Below are 26,047 nucleotides of genomic sequence, written 5' to 3'. Positions count from 1 at the left end.
TTGAGAGAAAATGTTAAAAATCCAAATAGCAATAAAACTACTGGGAGTTGAAAGATATAATCAAAAATGAGAAATAAACATCAATAACAGATTTACAATCCCTTATTCTCAAATAAAAACGTTGCTTCATACTGTCTTTACCTTCCAAAAACAACTAAAATCTGGCGGACTGTTTTACAGATCAAGGAGAGGATCAAGACATTAAAAAACAGTCAAATAATACATCATTCATATAGCTTATTTTTGTTTTCTTTATTGATTTGAAAGCATTTTGTAATATCATTAAGAAAAAAAGTATTTAAGGTATAATATGCTATTTACAATATTGTGAAAAACACATGAGTCATTTTATTGGAAAAACACTAACGGAAAATAGACAAAAAATATCAGACCGACGAAGACTAACCGATTTCGACCTATGATATTTGTGTTTTATGTTGAATAAATTTCAAAGCAAGTATTTTCAATGAATTATGGAATCTATGGAACACGTTGAGGATGGTTAAAATTCTGAGGCTTATGATGACCTAATAAAAAGACCGACAGCTCTCGAACTACTAGAGAAACAAGCTTTTCATAAAATAGACCTTGCCATTACTTGAGTCTATTCATGATAAATATTACCGTGCAGTCTGAAGCGCGGCCTCTACAAAACCACACATAGTATATAGGATGAGTACGAATCTGTTAGAGGATGTGAAAAGTTAGTGAAATGAATTTCCCTCGAAAGTAGTTTGCTAACCCCTTTCTCTCAGATCTGGTAGGATTTCTTCGGCCAGTGGGGGTGAAAATAGCGGACTGAAGCTCGATACGGATTGATATTTACATGTTTTTTATGACTAGGATCTAAATTCCTTTGTTGTCAAATCAATCCAGTCAGTGTGGATGGAGAAAAATAGCGCTTCATTTTGCAGTGAGGATTTATTTATTTGTTTATTTTCAGTAGGGACAAAAATTGGAGTATAATTTTCCACTGGGGACGATATTTTGACCAATTATTTCAGTGGGAAGGGGTCCCAGTGGGTTTGTGACGAGGGAAAGTTTTACCACATGGCACCAAAAAAGAGTGTACATTTAACGCGAATCTGACTGTAAATAAACAATACAAAATGAAGTATTCTAAAGTGCGAATCATATTTAGTTTATTATGCTTGACATAAAAGAGATTGCTAGGCTAAGTAGTATTTGAAAACATAATATAAACGTACTACACGTTTTTTTATAAGGAATACGTTTATAAGGAACTTAAGGCTGAAAATGGTCCAAAAAATAAGGAATTGTTAAGGAACTGCTCAGGCTGAGAATAAGAAAACAACTTAGGAACAGGGGGTTCAAAACTTGAACTTGCTCACATTTACAAAAGCCTGAACAAAGCGGTGACAAAATATTGACGCAACAACGTCCAGTAAATGTCTTTTTCTGTACTGTAATCAATTTTACACTTTTATGCATTAGTTACATACTGTACTTAACAAATCAAAACTTAGGAACTCTATAAGGAATTTCGAGGTTTAAATTCTATGGAAAAAAAAGGAACTCTAGGCTTGGATCCAAGTTCAGGTTCCTTTAAAAAAAACGTGTATGTTGAAAAAAATAAGTTACAATAACAATGATATTATGACACAAAAAAGAGAAAAAAATGAACAAAAATTTTTGTTTTTGATTCAATTTAGAAAAAAATATCTAGTAAAAATAAAATGACAGTGACTAAAGGAAGAAAAAAAATTGTAACCATAAACCCTAATTTTTCTGCAATTTAAATAATATATTTGAGATATCATTTCATTCTAAAAAAACAAAACATTATTCCCCCGAAAAACAAATCTGACGAAATTTTCACACTAGCGGACCGACTGAGACTAACTTTTTGAATTAAAGGTTTTGTTTTGAAATAAAAGTGATATCGTTTGCTTACTCATCAATTTTAATTCACAAGCTTTTTCACATTGAATTGACACGGATGTGGAGCAAGATGATCAGGAAGAGGAAAAGAAAAACATTTTTTTGCTTATATCAGCATAACATAACAATAGGAAGACACTGTCCCGATATGAAATATGTGTCTGATATGAAACGGGAACACTTATGTAAAAACAAAACCTTTAACAACCAAGGATTAAAAAGTTCCACAACAATTGAAAATAGTGAAAATGTTTCATAGTTAAACATTCATTTGACGCAGCCAGATGGAAAATAATACTTTCGACTTTGTCCAATAACTGCTTCATGTGGGGGCGTACAGTATTTCGGAATTGCGGAAATCGACCCTTTTTTCTTCGGGATTCCAGAAATCGGGCAAAATTCCTTCGGTATTTTGGAATGCTGAAATGGTTTCGGTATCGGAAATCCATGAATTTTTGCTTCGGAATTTTGGTATTATTAAGTTTTTATCCCCCTTTTTCGGAATTCATACATGAAAAATCAAATTTGATGGAAAATTAGTCAAAACGAGGGAAAATACCCACAAAAATCGGTATCGGAATTGCAAGTATTTTTTTACGGAATCTCGGTAATTTTAGCAAAATTATTCGGTATTTCGGAAATCGCAAACCCCGCACGCCCGCTTCATATAAGAGCAGCAGAGAACTTCGAATAGTCGCACAAAAGATGTGTGAGTATGCATCGCAAATATTCTCATAATTATACACCATTTGTAAAAATTAATAAAAAAAATCAAAGGAAACAGAAGTGCTGTATAATAATAATTTAAAGTAGACATTCCATCATTACATCAACCCAGCTGGAACGGGGTTCGATTCAAATTGACCCGTTTTTAACACCAGGTACAATTCGAACCCAACCTCCCTACAACGAAAATACGTTGATTTCGAAGGATTTCATTTATTCATTCCATTCAGGGTTCTCGCAAATAACCACTCTACCTCAAATCAAAACAAGGAAATGATTTTGGCAAATCATATCAGCCAATTATAGATTTTCTCCAATAAAAATAATGTCTTTTTTGATCAATTAAATCAACAAATATATAATTTTCATCCATTCGAATTCATTATTCGTTGTAGACTAAACAACAAGCCATTCATTTATAAACAAGTCATTTGTAAAAACCAACTTTGAATCTGGCTCGAAATCTTCTCACCTGATATTCTAACAAGAAGCAGCAGCCCGAGAAAGCGAGCTTGAAAACACACCTTCTAGTACACCGTAATCAAGAAAATTTACTATTCTTCAAAACATATTGGATAGGAAGGGATAGACTTACGGTACCGGAAATAAATTCAGTAGTTTAATTCATCACCATTATAACCCATCATCATCATTATCATCTTCTATTTGTGATATTGGTAAGACTGCTGCAGATGGAGCCTTTGCTGGCTTCTAAATGAAAGGGATTCATGGTAAGAATAAAAATTGGCTCCTTCTTATTCGATCCTTTATTTTTGACAAATCTATTAGGAGCCTCATTGGATTTTCATCAGAATATTTGAAAGTGACCCTCTGGATTTTTCACAAAATTTCATTAACCATCCCTGGATCTTCCAGGTTGAAGGGAAATAATGAAATGGGGGGGGGGGGGGGTGTTTCCTAGAATAGCCTATTACCATCGATACAGTTTGAATAAATGAAAATTTGAATGATGTTTACAATTTAAGTAATGCTTTTTCATAGCCATAAACGAATTTTTAAGGGCTTTAACTTCTGGAAACGAGTTTTACCTCGTATGCAGTGTTAGAGTTAAGACTTAGAGAATATAGCCTGAAAAGCAGAAAACCCCTCCCAAAACGAACTTCTCGCCAAAAGTATAAATTCTGAAAAACAACGAAATACCCAAAAATTATTTTATTCATTGTAGGGTCAGAGGAATGAGGCCCGGAAAACCCGAGTTACAAAAACTCGAGTTACAAAAACCCGAGTTACAAAAACCCGAGTTACGACGAATGTGACGTCACAAGTCTCAAATTATGACGTCATAAGTGGGCTTTTTAACTCGAAAAAGTTTTTTACTGTTGTTTTGTAACTCGAAATATTTTTTTAAAACTTTGTTTTAGAGTTACGTAACTCGAAAATAAATTTTAAATTTCATTTTTCGAGTTACGTAGCTTGAAATTGTAGTACATTATTTGAACTTTCGAGTTATCTTCAGGTGAAACCAAGTGGGCCAAAGATTCTAGAATTCATATTATTAATAAATATACACCATTTCTTTCGAGAAGATTCAATAGATCCGATTAGAATAGAAACTGGAAATTATAGAAACCGCGTCAAAGATCTAATTTACAAAACAATAAGAAAAGAGCAGACGTCATAAACAAGATTTTGAACAATCAGAAAAGTCTTAACGATTACAATTCATTATATCGTTTTTGTACATTGTGCAATCGAGAATCTTTTCAAAGAAATGTGTGTTGTGTTTTTATAAGAACATCTAAAAATTCGAAGCCTTCAGATCTTTTGTTTTTTAGTTGAGCCTTAAAATCTTCTTAAAATGTTCCTTTTTCACTATTAGCATTAAGGCGAGACCACATTAATTTGTTGTTCTACGGGCGCGACCGACCCAGCATTTTCTGCAAACAAGAAAATAATAATATTGAATTTCCTGTGCCACAAATTTCTAATAATAATCATGTAAAAAAATTACACTTAAAAAAAGTTGAAAATAATCTAGAATCATGAATTCTATGCACGAAAGATTTTATTACAAACTCCATCAATGATAAATGATGAATTTTCGACCAAGATTATTTGAAAATATTACTTAAAGCCTAATTACCTTCCTTGGATTAATGAAAATGTTATTTTTATTTTACCGGCCGACCGACTCATATTTTGCTAACGATCTGCCCGTAGAACAACAAATTAAATTGGTCTCGCCTAAGTGAGTATTTTCTGCAAATTTTTGAGTCCATAAGGCCTTAAAATGTCGAGAAATGTTTCTTAACTTATGGTTACTATTTTAGCCCTCGAAACCTTCTGTTCTCGTATGGTTTGTTCTAAAAAAATGTGTGAAAAAACTAAAGAAACTACAAGTTCTACCGAAGTTTTAGTTTTTTAGCGAAATGACAATGAATTTGAATTTAACAAAGATAGATTGTGGAATACAAAATGTATTTCGAGTAATCGAATCCAGAAATTCCTGTCAAAATAGAAGATTGTTTACTGCCCCCTTTCATTTTTATTCCCTTCCTTCTCTTCTTTTAGTTTTATTATAGATCAAAAATTTCATTCGTAAACTAAAAGAAAAAAAGCGCTTTTTAGAATTTTTGGCCAACTTGGTTGCGCTTCAACATAACTCGAAATATTTTTTTAAAATTTTGTTTTAGAGTTACGTAACTCGAAAAATGAAATTTAAAATTTATTTTCGAGTTACGTAACTCTAAAACAAAATTTAAAAAAAATATTTCGAGTTTCAAAACAACAGTAAAAAACTTTTTCGAGTTAAGAAGTTCCCTTATGACGTCATAATTTGAGACTTATGACGTCACATTCGTCGTAACTCGGGTTTTTGTAACTCGGGTTTTTGTAACTCGAGTTTTTGTAACTCGGGTTTTCCGGGCCTCCAGAGGAATAAGTTCTATGACCGATAAACAATGGCAAGAGAAATATCAAGATACGTTCATAAGAAGAGTCTCAAAAAGATACAACTCACCTTTGCATGACTTCTTTTATCTTCTTCTTTGAATAAAACAGGGTTTCCTTCTTCATCCTATGTATGGTCAAAGAAAAAAGATGAATGAAGAAAACTGAAGAATAGGTGGTTTTTCAAAATAAGGGACACTTTAAATGGGCTTTTCCCGTGCCCCCTGTTGAGGATATCGGATATCCAGGGGGTTAACGATTTTTGTTCAAAAGTGGATATCCAGGGGGTTAAATATCTACAAGAGAGCGGATATCAAGGGGGTAAAGTGTCTTTTCAAGTAAAACAAGCAACATGCTGAATGGACCTACCTGTTGATCAAAATCAGATAAAAGTAGGTGTTATACATTTTACTATTGGTATTGAGCAAACACAAAGTTTTAGAACAATGTAAAAACGTCTGATTTATTTTCTTTTATCATTGTGTAACTTGGTCGTCTTTTTTTGAAAATTTTACGACGAAAAAAAATTTTCCGAAAAAAATTACTTCAGCCACATTTTAAGGTACCTTGCACTCTATCTTTCTGACAAAAATCAGGAAAAACTAATGAAGCAATTTTGCACCAAGTCCAAAAAACTTTATTTTTAGGTAGTTTTTGGCCCAAATTTGCGAAAATCCGTATTTGACGACGAAAAAAACTTTTCCGAGAAAAATTACTTCAGCCACATTTTAGGGTACCTTGCACTCTATTTATCTGCCAAAAATCAGGAAAAACTAATGAAGCAATTTTGCACAAAGTCCAAAAAACCTTATTTTTAGGTAGTTTTTGGCCCAAATTTGCCCCCTAAAATTTTTTTTCAAAAATCGGGCTCTGTCACTTTTCAGGCATTGCTATTTTGTATCATTGTGCAAAAAATAAAATAAACCTAATGAGCCAATCCCGAGAAAAGCTTGTAACAGACGAACGGACAACGGTCAAATTAAAGGACCTCCCGGTAGGTCCAAAAATACGATATCCAGGGGTAAGCATCTTTATAAGAGAGGATATCCAGGAGGCTGAGCATGTTTTTAAGAGTGGATATCCAGGGGGTCTTTACTAATAAAGTAGGATATCCAGGGGGTTCGATATTTCGAAAAATCAATATCCTTAACAGTGGGGGTAAAATCTTTTTCTGGAAAAGCCCAATTCGTACTAAATACGTTAAAACCAAGCAATCGGTAATCGGTAACCATCATGTAAATGTAAATTTTTGAGTTGGAATTGTGATTCACAAGTGCCAAAGTGTATAAGTCTCTACCCTAGCCATGTTTTAGATTTTAGAAAGATCGGCAGCAAACTTTGAAAAATAAGAAAGATAATAACACCTGACCACATATCACAGTTAAAACAAAACTCTGGGAAAAAGTCCATAAATGGGGGAGGGTGATTTTCCCAAAAAACCTTAGGGAAATGAAGGTTTTGGCATTTTTTCAGGAAAATCTCATAAAATGGAGGGGGTTCATTATAAAATGCTATTGGGGTGATTTTTTGTGACTCACCCCCTACAGTTTAGCACAAATAAGTATTCTTCAAAAATATATTTGGGAATAATTTTTGAGCACCTTTTTACACCACTCCAGTTCTTTTTGTATACGTTTGGTGCATGATGTCATGTATTTGTACTGAAAAAAGAAGATTAAACATTGAAATAGTCTTGATCTGTGCCTCTTACGAAAGCCTGAAAAATACCAGGCCATTATTAAAAAAAATGATTCAGATTAGAATCAAATATTTCTGAGAGAGATTGGAAAGAATACGGATGATATTCAAGAAGTTCTATCTATTTTTTGTTTCAGAAAAAGCAAGTTCATACTGCTTAGATGGTAAACAAACTACTATTATACTACGATTCTTATTGACATTACTTTTTCGTAGCTGTTGTAAGAGGGCGTAAGGGATCGGATATAAATTGATGCCGGGCTAAAGATGGAAAAATTGAACTTTTGCGCAATAAGGGCCGACGTAAAAAGGGCCAATAAGGTACCTTAAGAGAAAAACTATTATTGGCGAATATGGCGGAAAAAAATAGTTTTCTATCAACCTTTAAAATATGAGAAGACTGCAAGTTATAGTTTACCAGGAAGGATTTACTTCAAAACATATGTATGTAAGAGTGCCGCAGGAAGCATTTTCATATTAGGGGGGGGGCTGAAGTTTAGTGACACCGCGAGGGCGAACCATGGTTTGGCCTGAGGGGGGAAATTTTGAAAATTTGAGCTCTAGATTGCTTGAAAATGCACTCGAAACAAAATGCTTTCGAGAAAAAACAAAATAAAAATCAATCTTTAACATAAGATGTGTTTTCAAAAATGGCATTAATGTTACCACTTCGCGCTCAAGACACGTCAATCCTTTCAGGTAAACTCTATACCAGTTTCCTAGCGAGGAAGTAATGACTTTAAAATTTCTTTATCTTGCATCAGTGAGATTGTCGCAATTTCATTGGCTAAAAGACGTCACGTGGAGGAGGAATATATACGGTACATGCAATATCTTGTTCGATTTTGAAAAAAACGTTGCAATTCGAGCTTCCGAATGTTTTTTCAAGATTCAAATGTTTTGTTCTGAAAAGTCAGAAAACTTTCTCTATCTCAGTCGACTTATGTGTTATTATAAGACAGGTTTGGATTACAACTTACATGTGGAGAAAAAACTTTAACTTGTTTTGGTTTCTTGCCAGCTTTATGATATTCGAACCAAAAACACATCCCCTCGTCATCTGCATCCCAACTCTTTATTTCATTCCATTCAAACGTATGGTCTATGTTCTGTACATGCGTATGGAAAACAAAAATTACAATAATATGGTTTTAGACACTGGACTAGGTTCTAATGAGAATTAAAAACGTCAAAAAACCGAAATTCTTAATCCCGTTTCTTAATGAGTTCCACTTTGATGATTTTCTGAAATAAAGAAGCTCTTTTCGAGTGTTCTGACGCAAACTCGATTGTTCTCCTCTACAAGATGACCTTAAAAATCGAATGTTTTTGGAGCATGAAAACCTGGGGTCTAAACATTTGAAAAAGTCGCGAAGTGGGATAGTTTTCTAGTGTAGATATTTTTCAATAATAATAATAATTGTTCATGAACAATTCAACTCAATAATACCGATAATCACAAACGACCATTTTTAGTAATCGAGTTCAGAACAACGCAAGAAGGATTTTCATATAACTCGTTGAGTATCAAAAACACGAAAAGAACTTACTCCTTGAGATAGGAGTAACATTAAAGGTATTTAACAACAGGTAGTTAACACACACCTCTAACACTCCATCTGTAGAGCATGCTTTCAAAGCCAAATGACGTAATGATATGGCTAAGATCACGTGACCATCTCGCCTTGCGTCACATTGGCAGTGTGGAAATATGATTTGACAGTAACCTTCTAAAGTACGTACTACCTCTAGAAACTGGAAAAAGAAAAAGTTTGTTTAAAAAAAATTTTTTTAAAAAGAGGAACGAAACTTTATTTTGAAGATCGCTTCCCACCCAGTTTTTTCTTAGCGCCGAACAATGCGCACGGATTTATCATACAAATTAATTGAATTAAGTCTTCAAGATGTAACTGGTGCGGTTGCCATGAACAACGAATTGGATTCGGTAACCCACTAAAGCTTCAGTCCTCTATACATACATTTATGTCTACCATTAGAAATAAAAGAATTCTTTAATACTTTAACTTTGTTATTCGATGCTTTTAATTCTTTAACTTGTTGAATTTTATCGCCTGGTTTAACTCTTCCTTGTCTGATATCTTCAACAGCAAGATGGTATAGAAGGCTTACTGCTACGCTGTCTTCATACATTTCAATCTCCTGATAAAAAAAGTAAAATAAATTCATTTTAAAAAGTCAGTTTTTTTCTCGAGGTAAAGAAGAAATAAAGAAACAGAAAGAATTACGGCGCTTAAATGACCCAAAGTTCTGTTATTATGTATCCTTCAACAAGCGAGCTATTAAAGGGACATAACAGTACTTGCGAAATTTGTAAACAAACTGTATGAAGCGGATACAAAATCAAAACAAATGTCACATGTCAAAATAAAAAATCAAACCAAATATGGCTAATTTTGATTGTTCAATTGTTTTACAAGTTTGTTTTGGACACGTGAGTTTAATTGTTCTCTTTAATGACACGTAGTTCGCGCAATGTTTACATTTTACTACTTTAATGTCCCTTTAAAGTATGAGAGGTTTCACGTTTCTAAAAGTGTCCTAGATGAATACTTTTTCAAGCTTTGAATGTGCTCAAAAAGTTGAGTTTTACCGGCACGTTTTTATATACAAGTAGCTAACCTTAAAGGAAGAAATTTTGGCGGGAATTTAATTTGGCAAATGGCCAAAAAAGTTTTTTCAGAGGGAATATAATTTGGCGGATCGACGAAAAAACTAAATTTGGCGGGAATTCAATTTGGCGGTCGCTTAAAAATTTAACCTTAAGATGGCGTCAAAACAGCGAAAAAAAAGCAAAAACACCTTAAAAGAGATCATATTTTCAAAATGTTTAATTTGACGGGAATTTAATTTGGCGGATGGTGAAAAAATAAATTTTGGCGGGAACTTAATTTGGCGGATTTCAGTCAAATCCGCCAAACCCGCCAAATTTTCTTTCCGCCAAAATTTCTTCCTTTAAGGTATATGTAATTGAAAATCATTGAAAATCATTTGGACGATGGCAGAAATGTGTCACTAACTCATAACACTAGCAATTGAGCTAATGTTCTTCTTTGTATGAGTTTCCTAAAAACATGTTAATGACGTAAACAACCCCTTTTCACAGACCCGGTAGGATTTCAGCCAGTCGGGATAGAAATAACGGACTGAAACTCGATGGGGGATTGATATTTCCATATTTTTTAATGGCTAGGGATTTAATTTTTTTTGTACTAGTAATAACATGGTTTAGAGGGTGATTTGGGATTAATAACCCCGAGGTTCATTGAAAATTGAAAACATTTCAAAATAGCCCGAACGTAGTGAGGGCTATTTTGAAGTGTTTTCAATGAAACGAGGGGTTATTAATCCAAAATCACCCGAGAATACCATGTTATTCCGCGTTAATTATATGGTAAAAAAAAGAATTGAAGAACACTCAATCGCTATTCTTTTCGAAACTTATAAAAACATTCGAAACTATAAAAAAACATTCGACTGACACTCTTATTTTGATTGGTTTAAAAATTTCGTACGATATTTTGTTAACCAATCAAAATATCGTACGATACTTTTCTTTCAACCAATAGAAATTTTTGTTTACATCAAGGCGATTACAAAAAAGCGGGGCTATTACGGATTTATCACCCCGCTCGTCCTTTACAAATCTAAGCTAAATGTAATCAACCATATAATTAGTTTTCAAATCACTAAATTCAACAGGGAATAATAGCATAATATTTTGCAGTGAGGATTGCTTTGATAATTTTCAGTGAGGACAAAAATTGGAGTATAATTTTCCACCGGGGACGACATTTTAGCCGATTTTTCCAGTGGGAAGGGGTCCCAGTGGGTCTGTGATAGGGTGTACGAAAACACTTACTTACCTTTTCTATTGAGAAAACCCATTTCTGGAGAACGAGGCAAGATGTACCGGACTCTTGATATTTTTTATTGAAGAGAGTGTATGGAAATTCATTGCTTTCCAATTTCCGCGCTGGAAAATAAATCACAGATTGCATCAAAATATAATTGTCTGAGAAGAAAATACAAATCCTTGTCCATGAGTGATCAAATTTGACAAAGTGTAATCATAAATTTACACCAGTACCCCATGAAACAACAAGAAAAGAAATCAAACCTAAAAGTTTAAGCATATGGGGCAAAAGAACGACCTATTAAAGACTTTAAGAAACAAACTGGCAATGTTTGAATTATGTATCATTCTACCAATCAAAAATAATTTTTGAAAAGGAATTAATCATTTGACAAGCAAAAGTAGAAGGAAAAAGTTGTACTTACTAAAGCCTTTATCCATGATTTCAAAGATGGCAAAAAATGTTGCACTGAAGTCTGATAGGCCCAATTTCTTTACCAAAGCCTAAAATATCGAAAATATTAAGTCTCATTCATCTCATTCTATCCCCTTTTAAATAATTTTCGATTGATATGGGAAATTGATAACCGCACAAATTCTTGACTCCCAGCTTTATACAGCTTAGATCAGATAACTATATTTAAAAAATATTCATTTTCTGATCTAACAACCACCAATGATTTTAAACAGCCCTTACATTTTAAAGTGAATGGTCCAGTGGTACTCAGACAGAATCAAAAAAGCTATTAGAACATGCATATTGTATAGGACTCTTGAAATAAATATTCAGCCAATCATGCACTGTGACTTACTTTTATTAAATTCTTTGATTTTTAGGAGTCTAACCAAACCAAACTAACTTAAAAAATAATAGAAACTTTGTTTTGCCACTTCAATTCATTTTCTTTGAGTTGATTTATTCATGTCAATTTAGTTATGGTTCAAAATCAGTTTTGATTCTGAAAGAATATCAACATTCTATCCTTCACAACAATCTTTCTTACCGCTGCTTGTTTCAAATAAAAGCATCTCCTGGACCATGTTTAGACGTTACTGTTCCGTTTAAACGGTTCCAAAACAAGTGTGAACGTCAAAATTCGGAACGTCAAAAAAAGAAGACGTTACAAAGCAAAACAGACCGAAACGGTTTCGCTCTTCTATGTTCATCGGAACGGAACTGCTCCGTTTTCTTGCTCCGAAACGTTTCGAAACCAATATGAACACTCTCGATCCGTAACAGAAACCATACCGGAATGATACGAAACCGTGACGTCTGAACATGGCCCTTGAGGGGAGGCATTTAATCGAAGGGGTTGTTTAATTGAGGGGGTATTAATTGAGAATTTTTCCTTCATTGAGAAGAGGTGCTTATTCCAGAAGTGATTAGAAGTAATGCATCCTTTCTAATTCTGATTTACATGCGTCGGCAAAAAATTATGGTTTCTATAGTACAGTAAGTACTTTTACGTCGGCAAAAACCAAATTTACGTCGGTATTTGTGTCAGCAATAGCCGAATGCCGACGCGAATTAGAATAACTGTAATATGGTATATAATTCTTCATACTTCATAAATCTTTGCGTATCTTTGTTTTTTGGATATTTTGATAGTGAGGAGTGTTCTGTCTGGCATGTGAATTTTGATATCAGCTTCTACACTCTCTGCAGGTCTTTCAGCTTGTTTCTGTTGTTGGGCAGGTTGTTGTTTTTTCTGTAACAAAATTCATAAAACATGAATGAAAAGTTACTTCAATCGTGATGGAAGAAAGATCAGTCATGCAAGAAAAACTTGATGTTTTGGAAACTTGATAGCCAAGAGAGGTAGCGTGAAACTACGAAAACCATTCTGTTTCTCTCCTAATGGTATATACTCCATTGTCAGGTCAACGTTTCAAGTCTGACTGATAATGAGTGAGAAGAAGTGGTATGAATTTCTTGCTCCTCTCCCTACCTGCGTGTTGTTGTATTGATCTTTTAGAAATTCTTCCATTGGGCTACTTTCACCAATCGCACGAACAGCACAAACTGTAAAAAAAAGTAGATCTTTTTAATAGAACTATGGTTTATTTGATAAACTTTTTAGCTGCAGTTTTAAAAAAACAAGAGAACAAAGAAATCTTTTTTCCAGGGATAGATTAATCAAATAAAGTTTTTATCTTATTTTAAAACCTGAAGGACAAAGAATGAAAGTAGAAGGATTGAACTTTATAGAATTGTTGACCGGTTTGTTTGCAAGCTCGATCGTTACTTGACTTCGGGCATATATTTCTCAGTACAGTAACAGACCTCACTAAAGTCATTATTGTATAAATATACAAGGGAAAACTGAAAGACTGTTGTACTGAAAATTAATATGATGGTTACTTTAAAAAAGAGAACATAAATAGGGAAGAAATTATTACCTTCTTCAAGATACGTCTCTAAGTGTCTTCTACGAGCATCCAACTGTACTTCAGAAAGTTTCAAAGGCCATTTACCAGGAAATTTTGGAAATGGAAAGTCGTGAAACTGTCTTTTTAACTAAAATTGGGAGAAAATACATTTCACTTCTATGAAATTTACTGTAACACAAAGTTGAACAAAGCATTGAACATAGAATTCAAGTAAAACAAGCAACATGCTGAATGGAACTACCTGTTGATCAAAATCAGATAAAAATAGGACAAATAGCAAGGGAATAAGAAAGTGTAGTGAGCAGCTTAAATAGATTACCGTGAGTATCAGGGCTCAAATTAGTCAAAAAAGTAAAAAAAAAAAAACATTAGGCACTTTTCTGCCCAAATTACCATTACATATTACCATTTTATATCACTATACAAAAATTCAGAAAAAAATATCAATCCAATCGCAAGAAATGCTCTTTTTCCCTAAATATGACAAAAGGCAATTTCCCCAAATAAGAAAATCTGATTTTTACGGCCAAAAAAAATTTTCTGAAAAAAACTACTTCAGTCACGTTTTAGAGAACCTTGCCCTTCATCTTTGTCCAAAAAATCAGAAAAAACTAATGAAGCAATTTCACACAAAGTCCAAAAACCCCATTTTTAGGCACTTTTTGGACCAATTTGCCCCCAAATTTTTTTTTCTTCAAAAATCGGGCTCCGTCAAATTTTGGGAATCACCACTTTGCACCAGAGTGCAAAAAATTAAAAAAAACTAACGAGCCGATCCTGAGAAAAGCTTGTAACAAACGAACGGACAACGGTCAAATTAAAGGACCTCCAGGTATAGTAGGGGGAATTTTGTTCGATTTTTTGGAATCGCTCGACTGTTTTGTTAGAAGCACTTGTTATACATTTTTGGAAAGCTAAGGGGTAGGGGAATCGAAATTACTATGTTTCCAATTTTTTTTCGGACACTTTGGTGTGATTTTCGGACAAATATGACGGTCTCAGGCAAAAATCATAGGGTTAAAAATTAATGAAAATTTTAGCTCGAGAAAACGGAGACCTGTTGTATATTTTTTGAAAGCTCTCAAAAAATTAAGATTAGAGATATATTGCAAGTATAGGTGATTTCTGTACCTAACTCGAGATATTAACCCTTGAAAACCGTGTTTTTCAGCCAGAAACAGCTATTTTGTCCAGTTTTTGCGCTTTTTGAAGCTCAATATCTCGAGTTAGGTACTGAAATCACCTATACTTGCAATATATCTCTAATCCTAATTTTTTGAGAGCTTTCCAAAAATATACAACAGGTCTCCGTTTTTTCGTGCTAAAATTTTCATTTATTTTTAACCCTATGATTTTTGCCTGAGACCGTCATATTTGTCCGAAAATCACACCAAAGTGTCCGAAAAAAAATTGGAAACATAGTAATTTCGATTCCCCTACCCCTTAGCTTTCGAAAAATGTATAACAAGTGCTTCTAACAAAACAGTCATGCGATTTTACAAAATGCCCTCTACTAGTAGGTCCAAAAACTGCATTGGTAAAAAAGATTGAAAACTGATTTGTATATGTAATCACATGATAACGAGTGCAATTCGAATATAATTGCACGAGTGATTTTTTTTGTTATTAATTTTCCGAGTCCGAAAGAACGAGGAAAATTCGAAACAAAAAATCACGAGTGCAATTATATTCGAATTGCACGAGTTATTATGTGATTACAAGCTAATCGCACAATGGCTTCCACTACTTTTTCCCAGTTTAGGAAAGTAAATTACAGAAATACACTGAGAGTTTTATATTTTTCTCTTCTCTCTGTGTCTTTCTTTTATTGTTGTTTATTGATTTTCTTTCTCACAAAATGAATTTCGAATGCAATTAAAAGCGTTCGATGCAAAAAAAATGTAAGAAAAAACATTAAAATAATTGTTGTAAACATTGGCGCATCATTGAAGAGTGTGATTAACGATTGATTGTAGGGTAGGGCGTCAACAGTCATTTTTGGGGCAAAGTCAGAAAATTCAAGATGTAGTGTTTTTTTATGAAAATTTAACCTATTGTGAGGCATTCTGCGCAATTTTTAAGGTCAGAAGTTCAAAATTGGCCGAACCCCCCTGGGGGTACTGATTCGCACTACAGGCAAAAATTGGAAAAAATGGCATTTTCTGGCCTTTTCAGGTCTGTAAATATGTCAAAACTATTGCAATTCTTATTTTTTTCACTTGCTGCGCTAAATTTTATGAAGAAACAACAAAATAATCATATTGGATTGAAAATTGTGCCCATTAGAGCCCTAAACGAGCCGTTTTAAGCCAATTTTGGGTAGCAAAATGCTATTTAAGGCCAATTTTGCAAGCTCATAAACTTTAAACTGATTGATTCACATGCCTGAAATTTTAAGAGATGAAAGTCTTCAATAAAGTCTTTAAGCAAAATGAATTTCAAGTTTTTCGCTGTTTTCAAAAAATCATAATGGCGTCTTCAAAAATTGCTTTTTAGCAAAAAAAAATCATATTTCTTAAAAAATAGCATTTTTTAAGGCAAGCTTCTACAAACTGAGTTTAAATGCTGACTGAAATTTTTTTTGCAGTGATAGTATACTGGAGATACTCCAGGGAAATCAAAATCATTTGCGTCTGGGATGGGTCTATGTCCGCCATTATGGAAATAAAATCCCTGCTAAAGCCATTTTTCAGGCCAAAACCCAAATTTGGACTGAAAAACCTCTAAAATGTCAATAGACATGGGTCCAAATTTTCTTGCAGTGATAGTATTCTGGAAATACTACAGGAAAATCAAAGTCATCTGGGCTTGGGATTTGGGTATATCCACCATTTTGGAATTGAAATTCCTGCTAAAACGCAATATTTCAATCAAAAATCCAATTTTTCACTCAAAAAATCTTAAAAATGGCAATAGACATGAACCTAAAATCTTTTTGCAGTGACAGTCTTCTGGAAATACTCCAGGGAAATCAAAATTGTTTGGGTTTAGGATTTGGGTATATCCGCCATTATGGAATTGAAATATGTGTTAAAACTGGCTAAAATACAACGTTTCAAGCAAAAACCCCGTTTTTGAATAAAAATTGCTCTAAAATGACAATAGACATGGACCCAAATTTTTTTGCAGTGATAGTCTTCTGGAAATACTCCAGGGAAATCAAAATTGTTTGGGTCTAGGATTTGGGTATATCCGCCATTATGGAATTGAAATATGTGTTAAAACTGGCTAAATTGCAACATTTCAAGCAAAAATCCCATATTGACTTAAAAACTGCTCTAATATGGCAATAGACATGAACCTAAAATCTTTTTGCAGTGATAGTGTTCTGTAAATACTCTAGGGGTAAAAACTATTCAGGTATAACATGCCTCTGGGACCGCAATTTTTAAACTGAAGCCAGTTTTAAAATGTATATAATATTTCAAGCTAAAATTCAATCTTTTTTTGACGAAACAAGTCTTGAAAATGGAAATGTAAGTGGGCTATAAAGAATTGTTGAGTGAAATGGGATTTTTTAAATAATATATTTCAACTAGTATTTCTAAATTAAAGGATTGTAAATTCACATTCTTTGCTTAATATAATATACAAAATATTTAGTCAATCATGATGTATCGGATGGAAATATGTAGCATTTTAACAGAGATTTCATTTCCATAAGGGTGGATGTAAACAAATCTCAGACTGAAATGATTTTGTTTTTCCAGGAATATTCACAGAATACTATCACTTCAAAAAAATTTGGGTCCATCTCTATTGTCATTTTAGAGCAATTTTTATTCGAAAAACGGGGCTTTTGCTTGAAACGTTGTATTTTAGCCAGTTTTAACACATATTTCAATTCCATAATGGCGGATATACCCAAATCCTAAACCCAAACAATTTTGATTTCCCTGGAGTATTTCCAGAAGACTCACTGCAAAAAGATTTTAGGTTCATGTCTATTGCCATTTTTAAGATTTTTTGAGTCAAAAATTGGATTTTTGATTGAAATAATTGCGTTTTAGCAGGAATTTCAATTCCAAAATGGTGGATATACCCAAATCCCAAGCCCAGATGACTTTGATTTTCCTGTAGTATTTCCAGAATACTATCACTGCAAGAAAATTTGGACCCATGTCTATTGACATTTTAGAGATCTTTTCAGTCCAAATTTGGGTTTTTGGCCTGAAAAATGGCTCTTAGCAGGAATTTTATTTCAATAATGGCGGACATAGACGCATCCCAGACGCAAATGATTTTGATTTCCCTGGAGTATCTCCAGTATACTATCACTGCAAAAAAAATTTCAGTCAGCATTTAAACTCAGTTTGTAGAAGCTTGCCTTAAAAAATGCTATTTTTTGAGAAATATGACTTTTTTAATGCTAAAAAGCGAATTTTGACGATTAATTGCTCTCTTTGAGGGCGTGCCAAATAAGAAAAAATAACCCATCGTGCGATTAGGTATCTAAGCTCTAGTTTAGACGGCAGTCTTGCGCTGTCCTGCCTATTCTAATTATTATTGGGCACTAATTTGGCAGTTAAAATCGTTACTTTAAAAAGGTTGAAAGAAGACATGGCATTGACGTCAAAAGAGGGCGACTTTAGACAGCCAATTCTCTGCTGACTCCCAATTAGAATAGGCAGGGCGAGAAGTTGGCCGCCTAAAGTATGTTACTCTTTAATCTTACTCTTTTCACAAATTAATTCACCTCATTGTTTAGACTGTGAAATTCATTATAACGTTTTGAGGTCACCAAGTTGCCAGATATGTATATGTTATAAACCTGAAAAAAAAAAATTCAAACTCATATTAGTGACGAACAAGATACAAGATACATTCCTGAATCCCAATTTACAAAAGACACTTTAAAAATACAACATTAATGCCCAGCTATGTGATAAGGCTGGACTTCATTGGTTTGCCATCATTTGACCGAGCCTACCTCAAAACCAGCCAATCCAAAAAAATTATCACTCTTTTTAAAGAAAGTTTGTTTCTTCAAATAGGAACCTTTATTGCATCAGTCTATTTCTTAAAGCTTAAGAATCCTGAGTTCCGATCTGGCAAATAAGTAAAATAATCCTATCAAAAGAATAGAGCTTACCACAAATTTATCAGATCCCTTTTCTTCATGTTTATAGTCAGGAATTGAAATTGGAATACTTCTACGATCACTGTAATCTATGTAGTCAGATGCACCAAACATATTTGTAGGACCGTCCAATTTACGAGCTTCACTTGGAGTTACTGAAATGATTGCCATTGATAATTCATTTTCACCTTGTCGTATGAGATCAACAACTGTGCGATGGTCTGCTCCTTCACAATTTTGATCATTCCTATAAAGAATTTTAAAGTATAAAAATTATTGCCAGCTGATCATTTTGCAGAAAAGCACACAAGAAACTCTGAATATCAAGTTAATTGTCTATTCTGGATTTCAAAATCAAAAAAATATGTTAGATTAGTTATGGATAGTCTATCTTGAGAAAATTCAAGTGCATTCCATCTTAAAATAGTCTACAGAGAATTTAACATTTCTATCAAGCTTGTCAAGGGAACAATAGTCTGCAGTTGGTTGCAAGTAAGTAAGTATTTATTTATTTACCATACCACACTACAGAAAAGATACAAGTGATGATATGCACAAAAAATATATGGAAGGAGACCGCCTTATAGTCTAGCTAATCAAAAAGATGCGGCCACCTAAGTACAGATTGCGTTTATAACACATTGTAAATTAGTTTAAAATGTTTATATATTTTTAAGAATTTTGTTATGTAATGAAAAATAAATTAAAAGAAAGTTTGCTAACCTTTCATGGCAGGGGAGGGGTGTGCTCAGTATCTCCCAAGACAGTGAGTAAGGGCGAGAGATTTAACAAAACTGAAATCAGATGAGCTCAGGGGAATATTTGGGTAAGATCGCTGGATACTGTTCCAATGTGTTATGCAAAATTTAGAGAAAGATTTGTTCCCAAAGGTAATGGTGTTGTAGGAAGGAACAAAAAGTAGTTTCAAACATGCTCCTCTGGTACTTTGAGTGTTTTCGTCTTCAGCATCGAGCTGAATAAAGTTAAAAAACTCCAGAAGGTCAAAGGGTAATTTGTTATTTAGGAATCTGTGGACAAAAGATATATTAAGGCATTTGACAAGGTCAAAGATCTTGAGAATTTTGAGATCAGAAAAGAGTGGAGAAGAAGGGCATCGAGAGTTGTTAAAAGTAATAAGACGTAAGGCTTTCTTTTGAAGGATAAATATAGGCTTAGAGGTGGTATTGTCAGTAAGACCCCAGAGTTGGCAACCATACTGAAGATGAGAATGAAAAAGAGCATAATAAATGTTAACTAAGGTTTTTGTTGAAACATAGTGCCTGAGCTTAGATATAATACCATTTGCTCTGGCAAGTTTAGCTGATAAAGATTTAGTGTGGGCTTTCCAGTTGAGGTGCATGTCAATCAAAACGCCAAGATATTTGATATTTAAACTTTGAAAAATTTTCTTACCTCCAATTTTAAGAAAAGGGACAAAAGGAAGAATTTTTCGACAGTGTCTGAAAATTAAAAATTCAGTTTTTCCAGCGTTAAGGGATATTTTATTGGCTTTGAGCCAAGTTTGGAGGGATCTTAGGTCACGATTGACTCTGTTGCAAAGGGAAAGAAGATCATCATTAAAATGTAAAATATGGGTATCATCGGCGAAATGAAAAGTTTCACTTGAAAAGATTGCATTGTGAAGATCATTAATATAGATTAAAAATAAGAGTGGTCCTAGAACAGAGCCTTGTGGAACACCATGGGGGATTATTTTAATAGAAGATTTATTAGATGAAATAGAGACAAACTGGGGTCTGTTAGATAAATATGATCTGAACCAGTCATTAGCCTTTCCTCTAACCCCATAGTGGTCCAGTTTTGAAATTAGAATAGAATGATCAACAGTGTCAAAAGCCTTTTGCAAATCAACAAAAACATCACACACAAAATTACCATCATCAAGAGATTTCCGAATACGTTCAACAATATTAAGTAAGGTATGGATGGTTGAGTGAGATCTACGAAAACCAAACTGGCGCTCAAAAAATACTCGATGAGAATCTAAGAAAGTAATAAGACGAGAGTACATAAGTTTCTCAAGAATTTTCTCTATGTTGGAAAGAAGAGATATAGGGTGATAATTGGATATTTCAAGTGGAGAGCCTTTGTTTTTGGAAACGGGAATAACTTTCGAGAGTTTAAGCATTGTGGGGAAACAACCAGATTCAAATGAAAGGTTAAAAAGAAAAGAAAGGGGTCCAGAGAGGTCAAACTTTAGAAGACGAAGAATTTTTGGGGGAATGCTATAAGGGCCAGATGATTTGTTAAAGTATAAAGAATTAATTGTTAGTAAAACTTCAGCAGGGTTAACACGATCAAGAAAAATAGAGTTCCTAATGCGATTTTTGAGATAGCGAGAGAAGTGACGATTTGTTGGACCAATTTTGAAACGGACAGTATCTGCAATAGAAGTAAAAAAGTCATTGAAGCCATTGGCAACAACGTTTGGATCAGAGCTGAGATGACCATTGACACGAATAGATGAAGGAGAAGATTTGGAATCAGATCCTATGATATCTCTGATCCCTTCCCAGACTTTCAGAATATTTGTAGCATGAACAGAGAAAAAATTAAAATAATAATTATTCTTACTCTTACGTGTAAGAGTAACTATGAGATTTTTGTATGTTTCATTTCTTTGATAATAAAAAGATTTCATAATAGGGTCCTTGGTTTGAATATATTTTCTAGAATAAAATTGACGTTGTGAGATTGATTTAATAATTCCGGGGGTGATCCATGGTTTAGCCCGAGTTTTTTGTTGGCTTTTGGTCACAACAACAGTCGGGACATGTTGATCAATAAGGTCTTGGATAAGATCATAAAAGGTTTTGAAAGCTTGATCAACATCTGTTATATGATATAATTTATTTACCCAATCAATATTAAGAAAATCAAAAATAAAATCTTGTTGTTTAAAGTTTTTCCAGTCCTTTCGGAAGATTTTTTCATTCTTTGGTTTAACAGAGGGACCACAGACGAGATGAAATTGAGGAAGATGATCAGAGATAGAATAAAGCAAATTTCCTGAAAAGGTACGCTTTTCAGAAATTGAAGAAAAAATATTGTCAATAAGTGTCATGGAGTGGTCAGTAATTCGAGTCGGAAGATAAATATTAGGTATAAGAAAGTGTGATCCAAGGTTGTTCAAGTAAGATAAGATATTGGGATCAGAAGAAGTATTCAAAAGATTAATGTTGAAATCACCTAGCAAAAGAATTTGTTTATTTTCTTTGTTGATTTTATTCAAAAGTGGTTCAAGAAGTTTATTGAATTCATCAAGCGAAAAAAGAGGGTGTTTATAGATGGATCCAACAATAATATTAGTAGAATTTGGATGAAGGAAACTTACTTAATCATGGTGAGGAGCCACTGCCAAATGTGTGTTTAAAATTGGCAAGTAAAAGATAACTTAGTACCAGGTTCTAAGTTGGGTGGTCAAAATTGTTAATTCAATTTGCAGTTTTTGTAAATTCAAAATCCAAATATGGGTTTCCTGTAAATTTTTATATGAAAAGAAAGCTGACTGTCAAGTTCGGACAAAAATTAGCAAAAGATTCTTTTGGTCCAAACATTGATGATTGGTGGTTTTAAAAATATTAGACAAGCTAAAAAGTAGAAATTTAGAAAGACTTTAGTGAAGGGCATTTTTTGCACTATGATTTTGACTTGAAGCAAGCTTGAAAAAGGATGAATTGTTTGCTTTCAAACACAACGAATAGAGAACATTTTTAACTGCAGAGAGTTTCTCTGTGTAAATGAGAAGGTTGCTAATTTCAAATTTATGTAAATAATGTTTGAATTTGTTTGAATTTTTAAGGAACTGAAAACATGGGTTGGCTGTGGTTGGATATTGTGTCCGATCAGAATCTATTTTAGTTGGACATTCATCGATTGGGCCGGACAATGTCTGATGTCCGACTGTTATTTCATGCCCTGACTTAGGGAGGCTGAAATTTCACTCAAAGGTGGCTTCTAACTCCCCTGACCCCATAATTTTGTAAAATTGACTTATTAAAGTACATTTTTGGCTGAAATTTTTGTCGAAAATGAGCATCCATTGATAATTGATTCTTAATTTTGTACTTTTCCTATAGATAGTGCAATTATAATTTATCAGAAATTTGACGCCTTTTCCACTCCTTTAAAAATCAGGCCTAGCTCAAAATCCTTCTTAACTCTAAAATTCCTAAACATCTTGACAATGATGCTCAAAACAACAATTTTTGCACAAGATTAAACACAAAATGAGTCCTATAAGACAATGGAATCTTGGTTTTTGGAAAGTTACATGGAGATAGTACAAACTTTCATCAAAATCTTTAAACCTCCTGATCTACCTTTTACAGACCTGCTAACTTAAGATGTTCATTTTGCGTGAGACAAAATTTTCCAAGTGAAATCTGAAATTTCAGCCCGGTTTTCTGATTTTCTCTAATTCTCCAATCGGCGTCCGGTCGTTTTGAATGAAAACAAAAAAGTTAAAGTTAAAAAGGGTGCACTATCAGTAAAAGTTATCGTGACATGTTATGACAGAAAGTACAGTGTAGACCTAAAGCTCTAAAACAGCATCTAATAACATGAAAACCAGAATATGATTCTTCAATGGGAATCAAAACTATAAAGTGCACTTACAAACATCAATTTGTCAGATCTAACAAAATTAATAACCACACTGTCATCATTGACAATAAAACAAACGATTTTCTGTCAAGAGCCTTGTAAACATTCCAACAACTCCCATCGAAATGATCTATCACAGCTCAGTTTACCATTTTTAGCGCGGTCCGAGGATTGAGCCGAGAACTCTCGCATAGCGCCCGAGCTGGAAAACTTCAATCTGTCAATTATTTTCTCAAGCGAAATGTACGCGAAGTGATTCTAGCTTTACGATAGTGCCGCGATCATCAATGGATAGTATTCAATTATCATTATCCCTTTATTTTCATTCCTAGAACTTTTGCAAAAAAAAGGAAAAATAGAAAAGTTGTATTTTTTACTGCTCTATTCACATACTGAATTTGAAAGATCTTCTATGTGGCGTTTTTTTGCAAACTTCAAAAAACTGATTTTTGTCCCGCCTTTGTGGGATTTTGGCTCAAGTGCTTGAGTGCAGCAGCATAGGGTACAAAGTCCAAATATGCGTTTCCCGTAATTTTTGTATGAAGAGTTAGGTCTACACTGAAGTATGATTGATAAACTTGGTGGAGTTATGAAAACAAATTTGTTGTCAAAGAGATTTAACAATAAGTGAAAATACTGTACAGGCCAGATATCAACAAACAATTGTCCCCCAAGATAGAGCAGTTGACGGTACTGATTCAGCGTGTTATTGTTGAAAGAATTGCTGTCTTTGGCAATAGTTGTCAAAAGAGAAATAATTGCTGTTTTTATCTTAAACACCCAACCTGTGGAAAGGTGAAAAGAAATAGAGATCTATCAAAATAGCATAGTATATACAAGTAGTGCAATCTTTAAAAGACTATTCCTGCTGAAAAAACCTAAATTTTATAAATAAAGACTAATGAAAGAAGTTATAATTGTTCTTACACCATTAGGATCCGATCACCAACACGCACACCAGCCACATCAGCAGGACCTTTTTCCAAAACTGCACTAATCATTTGAAGAGGTGGATAAAGCACTCCATTTATAGAGCGTAACTGCCCTCCCTCAGCAACTTGACCTCTCACATTGAAACCAAAACCCTTGGACCCTTTTTGATATTAACATATCTAGGAGAATAGGGATTTTTCTGCGATGAAGAGCCTTCATCTTGCATAGAATCTTCGAGGTCAGAACTTCTTCCATCGCTATCTGAGTCCGCCATCTTGGTTTCAGAAATTTTGCTCCGGCTTCTATTTTAATGGGAGATCTACGATGGAGAAAAACAACCCTTTAAATTTTTGTTCTCCTTCGCAGAGAAAAAGCAAAATCAAAACAAACCCACTGGCGCGAAACGAAAGTGCTGTTCGGAAACGAAGGACGAGCTGAGCTGAGCTAGCTGCTGAAGAAGAGGAAGGTTTGTTTGTATTAACTGGCTAAATCCTAAAGTTCATTTCTCTGGCAAATCATAATTATTTTCTTACACGAACAACGAATCATCATTTCTTCTGACGAGTAGTCTTTTTTTAAATTACGTTTTTCCTTTTCAAATGTTCAAACGTCAAACACCTTCTATCTTAATGCTTAACCGCTCGATCGGTACAGTTTTTCTAGTCCTGGACCTGAGGCCCATTTTCGCAACTATAGACGCTTTCAATTAGCGCCCCATCAGCACCTTGAACTGACTACCCAATAGACCTTTTTTCAAAGAGGACGTCACTTCACTTAATCATCGGATTGCCCTGCCCTAACCTATTTATCCAATTCATATATCTTTGCACTCTACTCACTTAATCATCTTTGAAGCAATTTTGTTTTGACGTCACTTGCCTACTTACCAAAAATATTTTTACTTTAGCTATGTCTCTTTATTTCTAGTTAGTTTATTATAATCTTTTTAGCACAATACTGGTTTATTTTAAAATTTAATTTAATTAAATTTTAACTGTTTAATTTAACGTTTGATTTAACTTACACATTTTAGTTTGCCTAGAATGTCAATATTATTAATTACTACTCATGACTTAAGCCTGAGGCTCAAACTTCTCATTACTACTTTGCCTCCACGTATCTTGGCATTCTCAGAACATTTTGTTAGCCTTATGCTCGTTACTCTTAATCTCGATAACCTAGGCTTTGTCCTCAACCAAACATACTTAGATTTTTTTTTAGAATTTTTAACATATTTATTATTGAATAAACATACAAACATTTTTTATTATTAAACCAATTTCATTTATCTTATTTTTGTTAATGCTTTTATATATAGGGAGAACAAACATTTATGTTGTTAACTACTGAAATATATAGATAGATAGATAGATAGATAGTCCTGTTGAATAATTTTGTAGTCCAGCCATAAAAAACATACTTACTTTTGGATACTTGGATGTGTTCGAGCGTACCGCTCTGGCAAGAATCTTTTGATCCACACCACAATCTTCATTCAATTCATAATTCCTGAAGGAAGAAATGGATCAGCAGAGAGATTTCATGTCTAAAATTGAGTTTGAGTCAACTCTCCTGCACACAGGGTTGCAACCACCAACCTGCAACCACGGATTTGGGGTTCATCGGGAATTTTTTGCAAGTGTTTGTCAAGTGCATTTTTGAATTTGTCAACAGTTAAATTTTTCAAGTTTCTAATGCTCTTTGGCATTGCATTGAAAAGTTTTGCTCCTTGTATAGTCAGGGTACTGTCGCGTAATTTTGAATTATTTGGACCGGCGTATTTGCTAAAACACATTCGTCCTAATCTTGGATGGTCTTTAGATTTGAAGCAATCATTGATATTTGGCACAAGATTTTCCAATATTTTCCAGGTGTATATGATCCTGTAGCGTTCTCTCCTTCTTTGA

The 26,047-nt window shown here is 33.8% G+C and overlaps 1 protein-coding gene across 1 annotated transcript; it reads right to left on the bottom strand.

The window, feature by feature from the left end:
• Window positions 1-242: 242 nt before the first annotated feature.
• On the bottom strand, window positions 243-24,455 carry LOC136809195 (sorting nexin-27-like). The gene is given in 15 exon segments (XM_067065713.1): window positions 243-3,339; window positions 5,609-5,665; window positions 7,140-7,199; window positions 8,217-8,345; window positions 8,842-8,991; window positions 9,256-9,396; window positions 11,121-11,230; window positions 11,536-11,614; window positions 12,676-12,819; window positions 13,060-13,133; window positions 13,511-13,628; window positions 18,198-18,272; window positions 18,594-18,828; window positions 24,135-24,297; window positions 24,300-24,455. Coding segments are annotated over 15 exon segments (1,728 nt in total). The 5' UTR covers window positions 24,415-24,455; the 3' UTR covers window positions 243-3,261.
• Between the last annotated feature and the right edge of the window lie 1,592 nt (window positions 24,456-26,047).

The sequence above is a fragment of the Clytia hemisphaerica genome, unplaced genomic scaffold (genome assembly GCF_902728285.1).
Source record: "Clytia hemisphaerica strain Z4C2 unplaced genomic scaffold, Clytia hemisphaerica genome assembly, whole genome shotgun sequence".
In the NCBI taxonomy this organism is placed as follows: Eukaryota; Metazoa; Cnidaria; class Hydrozoa; order Leptothecata; family Clytiidae; genus Clytia; species Clytia hemisphaerica.
The sequence above is the reverse complement of the archived record's forward strand: the minus strand, read 5'-3'. Positions and strand labels throughout refer to the sequence as shown.